At 41.7% G+C, this 20,266-nt stretch overlaps 2 protein-coding genes across 10 annotated transcripts in view; one reads left to right on the top strand and one right to left on the bottom strand.

The window, feature by feature from the left end:
* NEK1 (NIMA related kinase 1) overlaps positions 1-17,308 on the bottom strand; it is a 152,674-nt gene extending 135,366 nt beyond the window's left edge. For 3 of the 9 annotated variants that reach the window (XM_079772091.1, XM_079772085.1, XM_079772090.1), the window contains exons 1-5: positions 16,913-17,307; positions 16,706-16,829; positions 11,843-11,953; positions 603-751; positions 102-198 (exon numbers count right to left, since the gene is read on the bottom strand). In XM_079772091.1, coding sequence (XP_079628217.1) covers positions 102-198; positions 603-719 — 214 coding nt within the window. In that variant the 5' untranslated portion in view covers positions 720-751; positions 11,843-11,953; positions 16,706-16,829; positions 16,913-17,307. Of the gene's footprint in view, positions 1-101; positions 199-602; positions 752-11,842; positions 11,954-16,705; positions 16,830-16,912 lie in introns of all 9 variants that reach the window. The other 6 variants (XM_079772093.1, XM_079772092.1, XM_079772086.1 and 3 more) reach the window with 5 other exon arrangements.
* Positions 17,309-17,568: 260 nt separating this feature from the next.
* Positions 17,569-18,936, top strand: LOC307099127 (NTF2-related export protein 1-like). The gene has a single exon (XM_079770316.1). The coding sequence runs from the start codon at positions 17,805-17,807 to the stop codon at positions 18,225-18,227; it is 423 nt and encodes a 140-aa protein (XP_079626442.1). The 5' UTR covers positions 17,569-17,804; the 3' UTR covers positions 18,228-18,936.
* Positions 18,937-20,266: the final 1,330 nt, after the last annotated feature.

The raw sequence follows: 20,266 nt of genomic DNA, 5'->3' as shown, positions 1-20,266 counted from the left end.
CCTATGAATATATTCACAAAAAGATTCCTTATAAGGAAAGTATCCAAATGTCATTGTATGGCTTAGTAGTTTTTGGAACTCTCTTGAAAACTGTATCTGACCTTCAAATGATTCTCTATACTGGACAATATTTGGATGCTTCATGTTTGCCAACACTGCAACTTCTCTCCTTGATTCTTCCCTTTCTTTATTGGACATCTTAAATGGGAGGAAAAGAGAAAATACTATATTAAACATCACTACACAATTTAAAAGTCCATAAATAAGAAAGTCGTTAAAAAATAATGTTAACAAAGAAGCACGGTCCAAACAACAAAATATTGCCAGAAGCTAAAAAGAATGAGTTGAATCGACAAGTAAAAACATTTTGAGATGTTCAAACTAGATTTAGTTATAGAAGAGGAGACATAGAAACACAAACACATACCATAAAAAAATCTGAAAGGATATACAGACTATTCTGCAATTAGTGGCTCTCCCTGGGATTATGGCAGTCTTCCACTTTAGGTTACACATTGCCATTTTCTTTTTTAAAAATCTCTAACAATGAACCCTTTTGTAACCAGATATTACTTGAATAACCAAATGAAAAATATACTTACTCTTGAGATGTTAATTTCCTTGATAACATATTGTCTGCCATCTTCTGTAGATTTAACAAGAATGGCTTTTCCAAATGAACCTTCTCCAATCTTCTGTACTCTAACATACTTCTCCATAGTTATTTTTCTAAGGCATCTTAACTGACAGACTAGACAGAAACAAAAATAACTGTTAACAGAGATAAGCACATGTTCTATAAATATTATGTTTAATTTAAATTATACTTTCTTAGTGATATATGTACTTAAAAATATTTTAAATATTTACTGCAAGTTAAATAAACTTAATCTCAATTTTATTCATGCAACGTAGTGATAGCTAGAAAGAGAAAAACAGAGACATTTCAATTTTATTATTTTTTTATAAATATATTTTTACTGATTTCAGAGAAGGGAGAGGGAGAGAGAAATAGAAACCTCAATGATAAGAGAGAATCATTGATCGGCTGTCTCCTGCACGTCCCCTACTGGGGATTGAGCCTGCAACCCAGGCATGTGCCCTTATCAGGAATCAAACCAGATTTCCTGGTTCATAGGTCAACACTCAACCACTGAGACACACCAGCTGGGCGACATTTCAATTTTATAAGAAGGCTTTGTAAAGTTAAATACTGTATATACTTAACATATAAGGTGAGGGAAACAAACTTTTTCTTATATGAATTACTAGCACTACTTTATTATCTCCAATAAGACTGTTTCCCAAAGTTATTTAATCCCCTAGTATACATTTAAATTATTTACAGTGTTTGCTATTATAAAAAAAACTTCAGATAACATTTCCATGCATACATTTTTATGTACTTCTTACTTACAAAAATCCCTTAGGATAAATTATTAGTTCAAAGAATGTGAACATGTTAAAGCTTTCAAACATATTGCTTAACTGTCTCACAGAAATGACTAATAATGTATGTTCTAACCAGCAATGCATAAAAGTGCTTGGCCCGCCCAGCGTGCCTCAGTGGTTGAGCATCGACCTACGAACCAGGTGGTTATGGTTCAGTTCCCGGTCAGGGCACATGCCCAGGTTGTGGGCTCGATCCCCAGTAGGGGGCATGCAGGAGGCAGCTGATAAATGATTCTCTTTCATCATTGATGTTTCTCTCTCTCTCCCTTTCCCTTCCTCTCTGAAATCAATTTTTAAAAAAAATTAAAAGTGCTTGCTCCTAGGTACTCTTTTAACACTGGTATTATTCATTAAAATCTTTGAGAGGCAATTAAGGGTAGTAAAGAGCACTGAAACCCTGGAATCAGAGAACCTAGGTTTTTAGTAAATCCTAGCTTTATCACTTATTACTTATGTGACCTTGGGCAAGCTACTCATCTTCATGTGCCTCAGTTTTTTCATCTGTAAAATGTGGATAAAAGCAGTCTGTACTTACAGAGTTGTTGGGAGGATTAATTTCAGGCAGGTACTAAGAACAGTGCTGGCACATAGGGAGCACTGCCTCACTTTCAGTTCTTGTCATTCATCACATTTGATGGGGAAAATGGTGCCTTTTCTTTTGCATAACAGTGAATTTGAAAAAGTGAATTTGAAAACTTCACGCATGTTTATTGAACATTTGTATTTCTGATCTTTGAAACACTTCATCCACATTCTTTGTCCATTTTTTTCTGGAATAGTCTTTTTAAAATTAGGAGGGAGGGCCAAGGTGGGGACATAGGTTAAACACGGTACTCGCATCCTCCCACATCCACATCAAAATTACAACTAAACCACAGAACAACTATCATTCATAACTGCCTGAAATCTGGCTAAATGGAAGCCCTACAACTAGAGAATTAAAGAAGTCACATTGAGACTAGTAGGAGGGGTGGAGGCGCAAAACGGGCTGTTCCAACACCCACAAGTGGATTTTTTTTTAATAGGGTGGGATATTTTGGCCACAGAGGCCTCCCGTGAGGAACAAGGGCTCCCAGCCCCGTACCAGACCCCTCAGCCCTGGGTTCCAGTGCCTGGAAGAGAAGTCTCCATAACTTTGGGCTATAAAAACCAGCAGCGATTGTGGCTTAGTGACCCAAAGGCTGCTGGAATAACAAGCAGTTCCTTTTTAATAGCTGGCTCACAGACTTACTCCCTCTGAGTTCCAGGGATAGGGTGGCAGAAAGGATTCAGGGACATATGGGGAGGCACTAAATTGTTTGGCATTAGAGCAAGATTGGGGGGCAGCTTTCTCCCAGACAAAAGTGCTGGTATAGGTTATTGTTCCTTTGCTGACACCTCCCCACCACAGTGCATATCGGCAGTCACCATTTTTGAGTCTCCATCAACCTGGCCCACAGTTTTCCTCACCCTGGTGACTCCCTGAAGCCCTGTCCCACCCAATTTGTAGCCTCACCCAAGCTGTTTGCAGTGGCTTTTCCATGTGAATGTCCTGTCCTGGCTCAGGCTTCAGGCTTTCCTAAAATGTCTCAAACAAGCAGCAGCTGGACTCAGCATGCTCCATACCTCTTGCTAAGTGGTCCCAGGCCCAGCACTAGCAGCAGCCTGCCTGGTTCACAGCTTGGCCTCTCCTGGACACCTCCAACTCCAACATAAGTAGCAGCCATCTGCAGATTGCTCTGTAGCTCAGGCCAGGTGGCTTTAGGCAGGGCACAGGTAGTAGCTGACTTTGCACCTCCCAAGAGGCCCCAGAGTCAGTGCACCCAGTGGACAGCTTCAGACCATGCCAGATTACAACCCTACCATATCCACGAGCAACACACTCAAGGAGCAGACTCAATGAGCACCACAGCCCCACTGAAGCAAGTCCTGCTCCACGGGGGCATCGCCTGCACAGCAGCTCTCCCACTGTAGTCGCAGCTGGTTCGAACAGCCGATTGGCCTGGGCGTCAATCCCTCCCAGTGATGCCAACAGCAATCAACGCTCGACTACAACAGGACAGTGCACACAGCCCACACAGGGGAGGCACCTAGAATGCCCAGCTCAGGTGACTGGGGAGGCTGAGCCACTGCGCCCTACAGGATACCAACTACACAAGGCCACTCTACCAATTCTAGGAGACATAGCAGCTCTACCTAATACATAGAAACAAACACAGTGAAACAGCCAAAATACAGAGACAAAGAAACATGTCACAAATGAAAGAACAGAAGCAATCTCCAGAAAAAGAACTAAATTAAATGGAAGCAAGCAAACTACCAGATACAGAGTTCAAAACAATGATCATAAGGATGCTCAAGGAACTTAATGAGAACTTCAAGGATCTTAGTGAGAACAACAATAACTTTAAAAAGGACCAGTTAGAAATGAAGGACACACTAAATGAAACGAAGAATAATTTACAGGGCATCAACAGTAGAGTAGAGGACACCGAGAATCAAATCAATTTAAAATATGAGGAAGCAAAAAACACCCAATCAGAACAGAAAAAATAATCTAAAAATATGAAGATAGTGTAAAGAGTCTCTGGGACAACTTCAAGCATATCAACATTCGCATCATGGGGGTGCCAGAAATAGAAGAGCAGGAGCAAGAAATTGAAACCCTATTTTGTAGGGAGAGGTTATAGGGTTAAGCCTCGGACTGACCTGCTGGCAAAGCCGCAAACAAGTCCCAGCTTAGAAGGCACAGCCCTCTTAGCATAATTAAGCTTGATCTTATGACACTCCCTAGATCCTTCCTGGGTAGCTAATGGGCTGTGGGAGGTGCAGCAAGTGCTGCCAAAACAAGTGAAACTCACAAGAACACTGTAATTATAGTGACCACTACCTTATTTACCTCTGACTATAAAATAAAGCATCAGCTTGCAGTGTGGATCTGTTCTGTGGTCTCAGCCAGGCACAGAAGATCCACCTAGACCCAGCTTATTCTCTTTGTCTGTCTTTTCTTCATCCTTCGCCGGCCTTCCCTCAGGCTCGCTGAACCCTTGGCTATGCTAGCGCAGCACACTATTTGAAAAAATAGTGACTGAAAATTTACCTTATCTGGTGAAAGAAATAGACTTACAAGTCCAGTAAGCGCAGAGAGGAATGCAAAGAGGCCCACAACAAGAAACATAATGAAAATGCCAAAGATTAAAGACAAAGAATCTTAAAAGCAGAAAGAGAAAAGCAGTTAATTACCTACAAGGAAATGCCCATACGACTGTCTGCTAATTTCTCAACAGAAACTTTGCAGGCCAGAATGGAGAGGCAAGAAATATTCAAAGTGATGAAAAGCAAGGACCCACAATCAAGATTACTCTACCCAGCAAAGCTATCATTTACAATTGAAGGTCAGTTAAAGAGCTTCACAGACTAGAAAAAGCTAAAGGAGTTCACCACCACCAAACCAGTATTACATGAAATGTTAAAGGGAAACAGAGGAGAAGAAAAAAAGAGATCAAAATATGAACAATACACCATACACAAAAATAAACTCAAAATGGATAAAGGACTTAAACATAAGATGGGAAACCATAAAAATATTAGAGGAATCCATAGGCAGCAAAATCTCAGACATATGCCAAAGCAATATCTTCACCGATACAGCTCCTAATGCAGTAGAAACTAAAGAGAAAATAAACAAATGGGACTACATCAAAATAAAAAGCTTCTGCACAGCAAAAGAAACCAACAAAACAACAAGAAAGCCCACTGCATGGGAGAACATATTTGCCAATGTTATCTCCGATAAGGGTTTAATCTCCAACATTTATAGGGAACTCATACAACTTAACAAAAGGAAGATAACCGAATCAAAAAATGGGCAATGGATGTAAATAGATACTTTTCGAAAGAGGACATAAGGAAGGCCAAGAGACATATGAAAACATACTCCAAGTCACTAATCATCCAAGAGATGCAAATCAAAATAACAATGCAGTACCATCTCACACCTGTTCGAACAGCAATCACCAACAAATCAACAAACAACAAGTGCTGGCGAGGATGCAGAGAAAAAGGAACCCTCATACACTGCTGGTGGGAATGCAGACTGGTGCAGCCACTGTGGAGAACAGTATGCAGTTTCCTCAAAAAATTAAAAAATGGAACTCCCATTTGACCCAGTGATCCCACTTCTAGGAATATATCCCAAGACACTAGAAACACCAAACAGAAAGGATACATGCACCCTTTTGTTCATAGCAGCACAATTTACCAAAGCTAAGATTTGGAAACGGCCTTAGTGCCCATCAGCAGATGAGTGGATTAAAAAACTATGGTACATCTACACAACGGAATACTATGCTGCGGTAAAAAAAGAAGGAATTCTTACCACTTGCAACAGCATGGATGGACCTGGAGAGCATTATGCTAAGCAAAATAAGTCAGTCAGAGAAAGATAAATATCCCATGATCTCACTCATATATGGAATATAATGAACAACATAAACTGATGAACAAAAACAGATCCAGAGACAGAGAAGCATTGATCAGACCGTCAAACCTCAGAGAAAAGGTAGGGGAGGGTGGGGGTAAAGGGGAGAGATCAACCAAAGGACTTGTATGCATGCATATAAGCCTAAACAATGGACACAGACACCAGGGGGGTGAGGTCATGAGTGGAGGGGGGGGCAATGAGGATAAGGACACATATGTAATACCTTAATCAATAAAAAAAAATGTGAACAATAAAATGGCAATAAATACATACCTATCAACAACTGAATCTAAAATAAATGAAAAGGAAATCTAATGAACAAAATAAATTGATGAATAAAATAGAAACATAGGCATGGAAAAATGGAACAGAATGAGGAATCTCAGAGGTAAGCATGGAGATAGGGGTGGGAAGAGATTAACCAAAGAATTTATATGCATACATGCATTACCCATGGACGCAGACAATAAGGTAGCAAAAGCCTGGGGCAGGATTGGACCCCGGTGGAGGGGGGCAAGAGGGGAGAAGGGGGGGACATTTGCAATACTCTCAACAATAAACAGTTAAAAATAAAAAATAAATAATTAATTTTTAAAAGCTTCTTTAATGAAGATGTGAACCCTTCTCTATCATACATTCTTTTTCCTTTTATGCTATTAGCTTTTCTTTCTTTTTTCTTAATTGATCTTAGAGAAGGAGGGAAAGAGAAAGAGAGAATCACTAATGTAAGAGAGATACATTGATTAGTTGCCTCCCACACACTTCCTGACTGGGGATCGAACCTGCAACCTAGGTATGTGACCTGACCAGGAATCGAACCCATGACCTTCTGGTACAGGGGACAACACTCCAACCAACTGAGCCACACCAGCCAGGCCCATGCTATTTACTTTTCAATTTTATTTAAATACCAGAGGCCCAGTGCATGAAATTCGTGCACTGGGAGTGGGGGGGGGGGGTCCCTCAACCCAGCCTGCACCTGCACCCTCTCCAGTCTGGGACATCCCTCTCACAATACAGGACTGCTGGCTCACAACTGCTCGCCTGCCTCCTAGCCTGATCACCCCCTAACCACTCCCCTGCCAGCCTAATTGACGCCTAACTGCTCCCCTGCCAGCCCGAATGCCCCCAACTGCCCTCCCCTAACAGCCTGATCGCCCCCAAGTGCCCTCCCCTGCTTGCCTGGTCACCCCTAACTGCCTTCCCCTGCCGGCCTGTTCTCCCCCAACTGCTCTCCCCTGCAGGCCTGGTCTTTCCCAACTGCCCTCCCCTGAAGACATGGTTGCCCCCAATTGCCCTCCCCTGCAGTCCTGGTTGCCCCCAACTGCCCTCCCTGCTGGCCCAGTCACCCCTAACTGCCCTCCCCTGCTTGCCTGATTGCCCACTACCCACCCCTGCCAGCATCTTGTGGCAGCCATCTTTAACCACATGGAGCAGCCATCTTGTGTGAGGGTGTGAGGGTCAATTTGCATATTACCTCTTTATTATATAGGATAAAAGTTTATTTTGATATTGACACTCTTGTACTTAGCTACTTATTAATAACTAGAGGCCCAGTGCACAAATTCATGCATGGGTCAGGTCCCTCAGGGTGGCCTGAGGGGATCGGGCCCCAGCTCGCACCCCCAGCCTCGCAGCTTCGCAGCCCTGCCTGGCATCCGCCTTGGCCTGGCACCGGCCCCTCACCTGCTCCACCATCCCGCCACAGTCCCACTCTCGTCGGGGCTCATCGGGGCCGGCAGCGCCTAATCCACCGCCGCTGCCAGTGCCACGTCACTGATGCCCACCATGTTCCATGCCGCCCCCTGGTGGTCAGCACATGTCATAGCGAGCGGTCGAATTCCTGGTCTCCCGGTCAAACTCTCGCTCAAAACGACCGCCCGAAGGGACAATTTGCATATTAGGCTTTTATTATATGGGATAGAAAAGGAGGAAAGAGAAGGCCAGACATTACAGGCTTGTCATTTGGGCAACTTCACCAGGAAACTGCAACTTGCACTCCCCAGGGAACCACAGGGCTATTCCCTGCAAAACGCTGGGAGAAGAGGTCCAACAAAGGGAAGAGAGATGCATGCCCAGTAAAGTTGAGTGACAGAGGGAAGGTACTTGCCTGTCAGTCAACCTTGGAACAGAGGTGGTTGGCCTGAATGGGTGTGGACACTGTAAGCCTGTGAAAATTTGGGAATACATAATCCCCTAAAGTTTAGTAAACAAAGGAATTCTCTCTCTTCTTGCTCCCCACTCTTGGCTCCTCTAGAATCATGGGGCTCTCTTGTTTTGCTCCTACCCATGTTTCCCCCGTAGCCATGTGGCCCTGCAGACTCTACATGCAATGGACTGATGGACTGAAGCAGGGAAACACAAATTAAGCTAGCCTGATGCTGGATTGGACTGTGCAGACATGGAAAGGCAACTCTGGACACTGGCTCTGATTTTAGCTCTAAGAAGCCCTAGCTACACTTCTTTTATGGCGGGGCAAAACGAAATGGGATTTTGGAAATTCAGGAATTTAATTCCACAGAAAGCTTTCTACCATATTGCATCCTCCTGTGCAAGTCTCAGGAAATTATTTTTCTCCGGGTATCACAAGAAATCCATACCCACAAGCAAATGGGAGAGACAAGGTCCTCTCCCCTCTGTTAACAATATCAACAAATGTATCAATCTTTTCTTTATATTTCTGCCTTTGGTATAATTAGATTCTTACCATACCCAGATATTTGATTAAGATCATTAGAAGCTTTAGCAATAGTAATTTCAGGAGACTGGTGGGGACAGAAGCCAAATATCCTAGGTAGTGAAATCTTTAAAAAAGTGAAAGCGTCCTGGCGGCTGTTGCTCAGTGGTTAGAGGGTTGACTTGCACAGTGAAGGGTCATGGATTCAATTTCTGGTCAAGGGCATGTCCCAGTTAGGACACGTGTGGGAGGCAACTGATTGATGTGTCTCTCACATCGATGTTTCTCTTTCTCCCTTTCTCTCTCTCTCTGCCCCCCTCCTCCTTCCCACTCTCTCTAAAAATCAATGGAAAAAATACCCTTGTGTGAGGATTAACAAAAATTTTAAAAATTGAAATTTTTTTTAAAAATTGAGAGGGGAGGAAAGGGAAGGACAGGTGGAGAGAAAAAGTCGAAAAAGCAATCATTAGTGCTGCTTATTAGCAAGATCACCATTATTGTGGAGATACATGAATTCACTATGTTAACCTAAAACTAATAAATATTTAATTCACCTAACTTGCTCTTTTCTATGCACTGCAAGCAGGCTTTCTATGTCTGAGAAAATGAGCATGTCATGAAGACTATATTAAAATTTCTGTGACAGTTTACCATATTTCTCATTGTAAATGAACAAATCCATGTTCTCACTTCATTTTATCAATACTAAAATGTTTTATTTTGCCTCTAAGAAATTATCCAATTTCCTTAAATGACAAAATTCATATTCTAGGTCTATAAGACTAAAGGCCAGAACTCAGCCTGTGGTAAAAATCAATTCCCTATAAAATTTTGTAGGAAAGAGCTTTCTTCTATCTTAGAAAACATTATAACCATTTTCCATTTCAAAATTTCTGGAAGAAATTACAAGCCTTTTAGCAACTTTAAGAGAAACAGGAAAATAACTATTATAAAAGCACTACAGCATTATCAGTGAATTAAAGTAGGAGAGTCATTTCAAACACTTTCAAGACAACTTTGATCAAATGGCATAGTTATCTGGGCACCAGCCAGAATTTAATGATTTCTCCAGGACATGAAAGTATATCATATTACTATGCTATTTAGAAAAAAATATCAAGATAAACTCATCTTAGAAAACTAAATTTCATAAGTCAAATTGCATTAAGTAATAACCACATAATGAGATTATTTTACAGCCATGATTATTTTGTAACTTGTGCCAAGAAAAAAATAAAATAAAATAAAATTAGTAAGTTTGGCCCTGCCTCAAAATTTAGTTGCCAATTCCTTTCAAGGGACCACACTAACAAGATGGAAGCTCTAAGAATCTCTAATATTGCATTCTGCTGCCTACCGCATTACTGAGTGAATATTGTGGTTTTGACAACTCAGTCAAGTAGAATAGAATCTGCCCCTAGTAGAGAAGAAGGATGACTCTAATTGCCATCAAATAATGTCAAATGCAGACACCTTTATAAACAATCAAAGACTTGTGGTCAACAAGTTTCAGAGCAACTGACAGCCCTCCTTTTCTGCAGAGTCCACATTAGACTAGCGTAGTACACTAGAGGAAGTAAAAGGGAAAACATGATAGATTTCTTTCACTGTCTCACTGGATATTTAACCAAGCTATTTATTTCCTAGTTGCAAGACTTCTCAGCTGAATTACAACCCTAGAAGACTTTCAAACCAAATGAAAGAAAAGTTAACAAAATGTACCATAGGCTTACATTTCCAAAATCATCATAACATGTAACTGAAGGAACATAAAAATCTGTCCTAATTTCATTATTGTAATAAACTCAGATTACAAATAAATGTTTTCCCTTTTCTTTTTTTTAAAATGTTTGTTTGTTTGAGAGAAAGGGAGAGGGTGAGAGAGAGAGAAACATGGATGAGAAACATTGATTGCTGCCTCCTTCCCACTAGGGATCAAGCCCTTTCTAAGCTTCAGCTTCCAACATCAAATAAAAACCACAATACCAATTTGATAGTATTCTTAAGGTCTCTTACAATTATATCAATTCAATCTCCATAAAACATGCCTGATATTGAAGATATTCAAAGCATAAAAGCAAAGAGTTATGTGATACAACAAACAAAGCAAAGGATTTGGAAAATATAAGCTACGTGAACAAAAGCAAACCACCTGACTTCTCTGAGCCTTGGATACTTCATCTAAAAACACTGATCAGTTCAACATAATGTTTCTTAAGGGCCCTACAACTATAATAATCTGAGACTCAAGGAGAAGAAAATAAAAGAGCCAAGTGGGTCAGAAAACAGGAAACTGCAACACTGTTGAGAACTGTACTATTAGCCACAAAGAGTAGAAATAACAGAAAGATATAGCCAAGTCTTTTCTTCAAAAAAATGAAAAGAAGCCACGAGAGTCATTATTTTAGCCTAAATCTTTAAAAAGTCAAAAAGTAAACTACAATTTATAGTTACACATATCAAATGAACATACATATTTACCTCTACTGCTTCCTCAAACCTAACAAAACTTTGAAGGGATAAGAAAGGCAGCGGAGGAAAGAAAGCAATCGCAGCAAAATTCTGGAAGCTGACAAACACAAAAACAAACAGCAACTGGCTTGGGAGACTAAAGAAAGCTGTATCCCAAGCCAGCTTTCTTTAGTCTCCCAATTATTGAGCTAGTCTGTAGTGGGAAATAACTCAATTCCCACTACAGACTAGCTCAATAATTGGAAGCACCCGGTGCCTCTGAGAGTGAGGATAATATTAGGACTAAAACAAGATTGGGTGACTGTGTCAGAAGCAGTCAGACACACAGTTTGCCTGGTCCTCCTCTCCCAATCAAGAGATTACCCCTCTCTCAGCTCGGTAGAGGACTAGAGACTTCTCTAGATTGGGGATCCTGACAGAGCTGAGAATGGAAATGCCATATACAAGCACACCTCATTTTATTGTGCTTCATAGATGTTGCCTTTTTTACAAAATGAAGGCAAGACCCACTATCAGGAAAAAAAAAATTATAACTCTTTATTGCAGGGGTCTGGAATCAAACCCACAGTATCTCCGAGGTATACCTGTACAATCTGGGAGATTAAATGAAAGTCTACTTAGGAAATGGTGAGACACTGTTCCAACCATGATGGTGAAACTCGTAACAGACCTCCCCAAACAATCATAAACGCTGAGTAAAATATATAAAACAACAGATAGAAGTTGAGGGGCTATAATCATTGAAAAGGTAGGAATATACTAGTGAGTTCCATATTTACCTCAGCCTTTTTCCTGAAGTCATTTTCCAAATTGTGGCAAGCAGAATGGAGCTTAAGTAGAAAGCTGCAGTCTTAATGGGCTGAGGAGAGTGGTTTAGGGCTGCCAAAATCCTGGAGAGGAGGGGAAAAAAACTGAGTAGCTCTACAGTCTAAAAATCTGCATAGCCCTAGCTGGTTTGGCTCAGTGGATAGAGCATCAGCATGCGGACTGAAGGGTCCCGGGTTCAATTCTGGTCAAGGGCACATGCCCAGATTGTGGGCTCGATCCCCAGTAGGGGACGTGCAGGAGGCAGCCCATCAATGGTTCTCTCTTATCATTGATGTTTCTCTCTCTCTCCCTCCCCCTTCCTTTCTGAAATCAATAAAAATGTATTTTAAAAATAAATAAAAATCTGCATATAAATTCCTTTCTTGTCAGTTAGCCCATTCCTAAATTGTGCACACACAGGGCAAGAATAAAACAGGCTAGTCCTAACAAAACTAAAACCAATCCTCAACAGGATCAAGGTTATCAGCTGATACTCCCATCAGCTTGCCAGAACAAAACAACAATTTTTGGAGGATAAATGTTCCAGAAACGCTAAGATGTTTCATTCACAAGTTCTAGCATCCAGTCAGTAATTATGAGGCATGCTTAAAAAAAAAGCAGAGAGACAAACAACCAAAACGAAAGAACACACACAATAGACTCGAAAATGACTCAAATGGATGGAGTTATCAGTAGGGGATTTTAATAACCAAGATTAATATGTTCAAGAAAATAAGAGAGAAATATGAACAAAGTTATTTTTTTAAGATGGAGAATTTTTTTAAAGAAGATTTTAAAGATGGGGGAGTTTCAACAAAGAACTGAAATGTATTTTTTTAAATCAAATGAATATTCTAGAACTAACATATCTGAAATTAAGAACCAACAGCAGATAGGATTAGTAACCTGGAAAATGAACCAATAAAAAAAAATCATCAAAAGAACAGAAAGAAAAAGTAAGGAAAAAACAAACATGAAAGAGAGAAAGAAAGAGAAAGAGAGAAAGGAAGGAAGGAAGGAAGGAAGGAAGGAAGGAAGGAAGGAAGGAAGGAAGGAAGGAAGGAAGGAAGGAAGGAAGGAAGGAAGAAGGAAGGGAGGGAGGGAGAAAGAAAGAAGATGAATGGAATAGGAAGATTCAATATCAGAAAGATTTAAATTCTTAAATCTCTAAATTTAATGCTGTCTTAAAAAAACAAAAGCTTTGGGGGTGAGAGATTAGACAAGCTGATTTTAAAGTTAATGTGAAAAAAGCAAGAATAGCCAGAGAATTACAGGGGGGAAAAAAGACCAATGAAGGAAGGTTTGTTCTACTAGATGTAAAGACACATTATCCTGTACTAGAGACCCGGTGCATGAAAATTCATGCACTGGAGGGGGGATCCCTCAGCCTGGCCTCCCCCATCTCACAGTCCGGGAGCCCTCAGGGGCAGGAGGTGACCCGGCGATCAGGGGAAGGCGATGCCCCCATCACACCTCTGCTGCTGCCACTGCCGGCAGCGCAAGCCTCAGCCAGCCCTGGTTACCTGAGCCTTGGGTGACCCTGGGCGGCTGGGCAGCCGCCATCTGAGGCTTGCCTGCACCTTGGGCCGGCTCTGGGCGGCTTGGCAGCTGCCATCCAAGACTTGCCTGCGCCTCGGGCCGGCCCTGGGTGGCTGGGGGACTGAGGGGACTGGGGGACTCTGGAGGCAGGCATGCAGAGCGGCCAGACCCACCTGGGAGAGGGCCCGGCTGTGCCACGTGCCTGCTGCCCCAGCAGGGCTGAGGGGACTGGGCGCCGCCATCTTTGAGGGTGTGACAGTCAATTAGCATATTCCCTCTTTATTAGATAGGATAATAAGAGAGGAACATGCTAATTATCCGTTACACCATAACATCATCACGACCCATTTACAGGTGGTGGAGAGCTACAGGAGGGCGGGGCATCGAGTTATGAGCAGCCGAGAGCTACCAGTGGTGGTGGGAGGGTGGCCAGCTGAGGCTAGTGGCAGCAAGATATTCGCGCAGTACGCAGGGCTACTAGTAAAGCTATAATTATGAATTGGCAAATCACAGAAAGTCCATAAGTATATATTAAAGTTTTAACTTGGTGGATGACCAAGGAGACATTTCAAACAGGTAGGGAAAAAAATGAATTTTAAAACAAATAGTATTTAGACAATTATGTAGCAACATGGAAAAAAAGTTAAATCCATTATTCGTTTTATTCACTTTCTACCAACTTAAATTCCAGATGATAAAATACTTAAATGTAAACACTAAAAAGATAATAGTAATAAAGTAGAACATGAGAGGATGATTTTTATGATCTTAGAGTAGAATAGCTTAGTATGACACAAACTCCAAAAGCCTTAAGGGATTAATAGTACTATATAAAAATCTTGCACAGCAAAAACTAGTATAAATAAAAATTCAAATGACAAAAATAAAATATATTTATATAATTTAGATCAGATCACCAAGGGTTCTTTTGTCTAATAAATAAAAAGCTTCTACATGTTCATAGAAAGAAAACAACAGTAAAATGGACAAAGAATATGAAGTTAAAGTTAACAACAAAAAGGAATATAATTGATGTTACAATGTGCAAAGGCATATAATCACACATGAAAAATACAATGTAAAAGTACAAGAGGTAAGTTTTATTATGTATATTTTACCATGATAAAAGAAGTCTAAGAGATAATGTTTTTTAGCTATCACAATGGCCAAATTCAGAAAGATTTTTACTGTACTGTGTTGAAGAGGGATATAAGAAAACAGAATGTGGTGAGAATACAAACTGGTACAAATACTAAGGAATATTAATTTGGCAATATCTACCAAAATTATAAATGTTCAGTCATTTTGACCCAGAAATTCCATTTATAGGAATTTACCCTATAAACATTTTCAAATGTATGAAAATGAGACATGTACAAAGTTATCCTCTGCAGCACTGTTTGAAATGGCAAAACTTAAATATCCATCAACAAGTCAAAGAGAAAGAAGCAACATTTATATAGATACAATTTCTAAGTACCAGAATAATAAATAGTTCATACTCCCCTTTGTGTATTAAAAGGAAATATACATGTGTGTGTTTCTACTTACATTTATTTATATATATAGTATGTGTATAAATATATATATATAACCCTTACATGTATACACACATACATAATTGCTTGCATAGGTTAAGTAATATCTCTGAAGAGATACAAAATAAACTGGTAATATTGGCTGCCTTCAGGGAAGAAACTGAGTCGTTGAGAAGATTTTTTAAACTATATAAATGTATTATCTATTCAAAATAATACATTAAATTGAAGAATAATAACTACTGATAGAAAATAGGAAGAATGTTACCTAAATCAGTATTTCTAGTTAAAATCCTTGAACAGTTCTCCATTTCCAAACTTCTAATCCTGACATCCATGCTCTCTCCCCTTCCCCCCAAAAATATCTTGCCTCTAGTCAAATTAGACATTTTTTTCTCACATTTTACTAAAAATTTATTTAAGCCATAAATAAGCAATGTTTGACATAATAGTTATTTGCACGAAATATGAAAAATGTCAGAGTATATGAATGAAAAACTTTAGCCCCACCCATCTCAAACATTAAGTCACTTCAGCTTTATGATGGACAGGATGTCCTAAAGGGAAACATTGGTAAAGGAATGTCAATAGATTCCTTATGGTGCTGTCCGCAGCTACAATCCATATATATAATTCTCCAAAAATAATAACTACCATTTGGGATTATGGGAGAGGGTCAGTTTATCTTCTCTGTAAGGAAAGTTCCTGACTTATTTTTCGTTACTCAAAAAAGCAGAAAGCAAAAATAAGATTCCTACTAGACTTCCCCCCCGCAAAAAAAAAAAAATAATAATAATTTTCTTCTCTGTAAGTCTATTCAGGCAACAACTAATGGCTTCTCTAGTGGAAACTATCAACATGTAAATAATTTACATTCATAAAATGGGGTCATGATCATGACTTAGGAGGTAGATTAGAGTAAAATTTACTTGGAATTCAATGTCAATGTATTATTAAAATGACCTCAAAAGAACTCCTGTGGCCAAGTTCCATAAACCTTACTAAACTAATGGTGACTTTTACTGTGCAAAAAACCTGTTTTCCCACAAAACAGGCTCCTTACCTTTCACCCAGAACAATGGGCAATTTTAAATGAAGATCTGTGGATCTTCTCACACCAGATAAATCTAAACTAAAAACAAAGGACTACTTCTCTCCATATCTGGCTTCCCTCCATCATCTCGACAATACTGCTGCATCATAAGAAAAGGCTATTATTAGTTTATATTGGATATTACTTTTAATCCTTCATAAATATCTCTGATGTAACTTAGAATGGCAATAATTTTTCTGCTTCTTGATCTTAGAGAATAAAAATTAGGCCTGTATATTTATAAGAAATGAGTCATGAACTCTGAAAGTAGAACTTTTAATGCCTTACATATAGAAATTGTTTCAAAATTATGGGAACTGAAATATAAAATTACAGGCCAACCAGTTGCTCCTCATTTTCTAATTAAACTTACGTGTAACTTAAGATTGGAAACAACATGTAAGCCTGTAAATGACTGCTTATCCATACCAAGATTTCTATGACTTTAATAGATTTTTGCTTAAACCATGTCCAATGACTGCTTTGCAATACATCTTGCTCCTTAGAGAATTAACATTCTAGTGAGATGAGGGTTATTATTTTTCCGCGCACTTATGGTATCCATGCAATCTCTACATAAGCAAGTCTACGCAAGGTCTCCTCGTTCCCAACCCGATTTTGCCATTTTTGCATACCACTCCTTGCTTCCCCCAAGTAAAACTCACCTCAACGACACAGGACGTTAGTAGGGATAACGGTGATGATCTATTAGCAAAAGTCTAGGTGTAGCAATCTTCCTATGGGACTTAACGAGGCAGAGGCATCATCCCGCATTTCGAAAATGACATCCTGAAAGAGAAACCAAGTCTCTAACCAGCAGCCGGCAGCCCACTATGAAGGGGGGGCGGGGGGGGGCACTGAGACTCCCACACCTGACAACAGCCTTTGCCTGACCGCTCCAGTTGGACTCGGTCCCAACTCGGGCCACGCCCTGTGAGACAGGTACACACTACCCGGACGCAACAAACTGGTTTCTGAGCCCCTTGGAAACGGCGGGGCGGCAGCCGGGGGAGTGCCGCGGGGACTGCCTCTCCAACTTCAGAGGCGGCGGCCGGGGGGCCGCAGCGGGGTGGGGACGGGCGGCCTTCGGGACTGGGAGGCTACCTGCCTGCCACGCCCTCCGGCCTCGCAACGCCCGCGCTAGATCCCGGGCTATGCAGGGAAGTTGCTAGGGACCCCGGGCTGAAGACTGCAGGCTACCACCCCTTACACCCCGGAGCGAGTGCAGAAGGGGGAGCGGTCGGCGCGTCACTGGCGCTGGCGTGTGACGTCACCGCGCTGAAGCAAGCGCGCAGTGGAGGTGGCTGGGAAAGAGCGGCTCGGAGGGGCGCGGAGGGGCGCGGAGGGGCGGGGCCGGGGCTGGCTCGGGGCGGGGCCAGGGAGAGGCGGGGCCAGGGAGAGGCGGGGCCAGGGAGAGGCGGGGCCAGGGAGAGGCGGGGCCAGGGAGAGGCGGGGCCAGGGAGAGGCGGGGCCAGGGAGAGGCGGGGCCAGGGAGAGGCGGGGCCAGGGCCCTGCAGGCGGGACTGGTTAAGGGAGCAGGAAAGTTGAAAAGGAAAAAGAGGGCCTCCTTCTGGGCTCCCTCCGCAGGCTCGCCCCGCGACCTCTGGGGCCCGGTTCTCCGAGGAGCTGTGGTCCGCGAGGGGGGCGCCGGGGGAGGGCTGCCGCCGCCGCCGCCCACGCTGACCCCGGCCCTCGCCGGCGCAGCCCCGGCTCCCTCAGGTGCAGGAAGCACCTGGGTGGAGGCCTCCTCCAGGAGAGCCAGAGATGGCATCGATAGACTTCAAGACCTACGTGGATCCAGCCTGCAGGGCTGCCGAGGAGTTTGTCAACGTCTGCTGCACCACCATGGATCAGCGGAGGCGGCTGCTGCCCCGCCTCTACACGGGCACCGCCACCCTGGTGTGGAATGGAAACGCCATTTCAGGACAAGAGTCCTTGAGTGAGTTTTTTGAAGTGTTGCCTTCCAGCGAGTTCCAGATCAATGTGCTTGGCTGCCAGCCTGTACATAAGGAAGCCACCCCAAGCCAGACCACAGTCCTCGTTGTGATCTGGGGAACAGTGAAGTTTGAAGGCAACAAACAACGGGACTTCAACCAGAACTTCCTTCTGACTGCCCAGGCCTCACGAGGCAACACGGTGTGGAAGGTAGCGAGTGGTTGCTTCGGGTTCCAGGACCGGGCCAGCTAGTAGAGCAGGCGTCAGCCCCAGCTCGGGAGGGGAACACAGACCTCAAAATGTGGGGACACCAGTTCCTTTCTGTTGTGGGCTACACTGCCCAGGGTGAACTCTGCATTACCTCAAGTCCAAGGAGCCCCTTTACGAGTATACTTCTTTGTCATAGTTGCCTCTTCGTAGTATAGTTTTCTATTTTTCTACGTGTCCAGTAGAGACCCTGGTTCTTGAAATTCTGACAAAGAAAATAATACTAAAAAAAAAAAAAAAAAGGAAAAACAGGAGTGTGTAGTTTGAAGTAGTATGGCAGAAGTTGATTTGAAATAAAGCATACCATAAATTTGTCCCAGACATAAGACACTGCAAAAATAATTTTTTAACCTGAAGGCTTTTATTTATTTAAAAATAACACATTAAAAGAATTTTTTTTTTACTGATTTCAGAGAGGAAGGGAGAGAGACATCAATGATGAGAGAGAATCATTATCAGTTGCCTCCTGCACACACACCCCCCCCCCCCCCCCACTGATCTCCTGGTTCATAGGTGAAGGCTCAACCACTAAGCCACACCAGCTGTGTGGGATGCCACATTTTTAAAAAGTAATTTTGGCCCTAACGGGTTTGGCTCAGTGGATAGAACATCGGCCTGTGAACTGAAAGGTCCCAGGTTCGATTCCGGTCAAGGGCACATGCCTGGGTTGTGGGCTCGATCTCCAGTGGGGGACTTGCAGGAGGCAGCCGATCCATGATTCTCTCTAATCATGGATGTTTCTATCTCTCTCTCCCTCTTCCTTCCTCTCTGAAATCAATAAAAATATTAAAAAATAATAATAATAAATAAAATAAAATAAAAAGTAATTTTGCTTTAAAAAGCAAGCCTTTTTCTAGTATATTTTGGATGATTAAAACAAGAAAGTAATTTTAAGTCTCAAAAAAAAATTTTAAGTTATAATGTGATATTCTACACCTATACATCTAATGTGTGTATAAATTCAGTAGTCTAAGAACTTTTCTTTATTGCAGGACTTTCTAAGATAGAAACATATTTCCTAATAAGGGTGTTGTCCTGTATTCCTACAGCTAAAGTGACTGATCCCAAGATACTGGAAATTACAAATTTTAAGCTGAAGAAGGATGGTACAACTCCAAGGTGTATCTGTTGTACACAAGTTGTATGTAGCTTGGAGAGACTGCTGATTTTGCCAGAGACCTCAGGTCAAATGATTTAGATCAGGGGTCCTCAAACTTTTTAAACAGGGGGCCAGTTCACTGTCCCTCAGACCGTTGGAGGGCCGGACTATAGTTTAAAAAAAACTATGAACAAATTCCTATGCACACTGCACATCTTATTTTGAAGTAAAAAAACAAAACGGCAAAAACACCCACATGTGGCCTGCAGGCCGTAGTTTGAGGACGCCTGATTTAGATCTTTACTTCAAAGAAATCTGTCTCCTTTACCTTCATCTCTTTCCGAACACACCAACACCAAGACCTTCTTTGGGTTCTCCTGTGGGTCTTTGATTTAGTCCTGCTTAGAAGACAAACTTGATTCCCACCCAGCATGTAAATTGAAAGTTTTGGGCTTCTTTGCCAGCAGATGGCACTGCAAGTCATTCAGCCTGGCAAACTGGAGAAAATCTGCTTCAGTTGATTTACTCTTTAATCTCCATGCAAAAGACTTGTTTTCCTCATTTTCTCACTTCTAGGCTAACCTCCTGTGACCCTTCCACCCCAGTTAGTAAGTAGGAATTCTGGTGTCTGAATGCACAATAACTCTAGTTCTACCCACGTCCCATTGTACAGCAAAGCAACATGAAAACATTTGCTAACTGCTAAACTAGCAAATTCTTCTTGGCTGTTTTCGTGAAGAATGGTTAGATATCACCTTAGACAATTATTTTTGCACCTGTCATAAACTGTTAGTGGGAATTATAAACTACTACAGTTTTTGTAGAAGGCATGCTAGCAATATGTTCACTTCTAAAAGGCATGTTATCAACAAGTTCACTTCTAAAAGAAGTAGGTGAAGATGTATTACAAGAATAACCATTATTT

Source organism: Cnephaeus nilssonii, assembly GCF_951640355.1.
Source record: "Cnephaeus nilssonii genome assembly, chromosome: 5".
NCBI classification, from domain to species: domain Eukaryota; kingdom Metazoa; phylum Chordata; class Mammalia; order Chiroptera; family Vespertilionidae; genus Cnephaeus; species Cnephaeus nilssonii.
The sequence above is the reverse complement of the archived record's forward strand: the minus strand, read 5'-3'. Positions and strand labels throughout refer to the sequence as shown.

Excerpts from the sequence above, each read along its gene's own strand:
- LOC307099127 (XM_079770316.1), top strand. The coding sequence starts at position 17,805 with ATGGCATCGATAGACTTCAAGACCTACGTGGATCCAGCCTGCAGGGCT.